This window comes from Myotis davidii, unplaced genomic scaffold, assembly GCF_000327345.1.
Source record: "Myotis davidii unplaced genomic scaffold, ASM32734v1 scaffold67, whole genome shotgun sequence".
Taxonomy (NCBI): domain Eukaryota; kingdom Metazoa; phylum Chordata; class Mammalia; order Chiroptera; family Vespertilionidae; genus Myotis; species Myotis davidii.
Genome location: NW_006298521.1, coordinates 1,469,257 through 1,469,658, shown reverse-complemented (window position 1 = coordinate 1,469,658; position 402 = coordinate 1,469,257). Strand labels below are relative to the sequence as shown.

General features: G+C 64.4%; 1 protein-coding gene across 1 annotated transcript in view; it reads left to right on the top strand.

Moving 5' to 3' along the window:
* Positions 1 to 402, top strand: part of ARHGAP8 (Rho GTPase activating protein 8) — a 41,701-nt gene that overhangs the window by 21,724 nt on the left and 19,575 nt on the right. The window contains exon 7 of the mRNA XM_015570741.1: positions 254 to 352. Within this exon, the coding sequence (XP_015426227.1) occupies positions 254 to 352 (99 nt within the window). The remainder of the gene's footprint in view (positions 1 to 253; positions 353 to 402) is intronic.

Sequence of the window (402 nt, the reverse complement as noted above, 5' to 3'; positions counted from 1 at the left end):
GTCAGGGTGTGGGGACGCTGTGGGGACCGGAGTCAGGGGCAGTCAGGGTGTGGGACGCTGTGGGGGCCGAATGCTCTCAGGACGTCCCGGTGCCCTGGACACCCACGGGCCGGTGGCGTTTGCTGAAAGCCCGCTGGTGTGTCAACACGCGTGCTGACCGCCCAGCCGCACCCCTCCCAGCACCCCCACGCCCTCCCTGCGCCCGCAGCTCTGTGGCAGCCTAACGTTCCATCTCCTTCTTCTGTACTTTTAGTCACAAGTTTGGGAAAAAAGTCACCTACTTCAACTACCTGAGCGAGCTCCGTGAGCACCTCAAGTGCGACCAGCTGGCCATCCCCCCGGAAGTCGTGCAGTGAGTCTGCACCCCATCCCGCGTGACCTCGGTCCCGTCCCCTCTTCCTG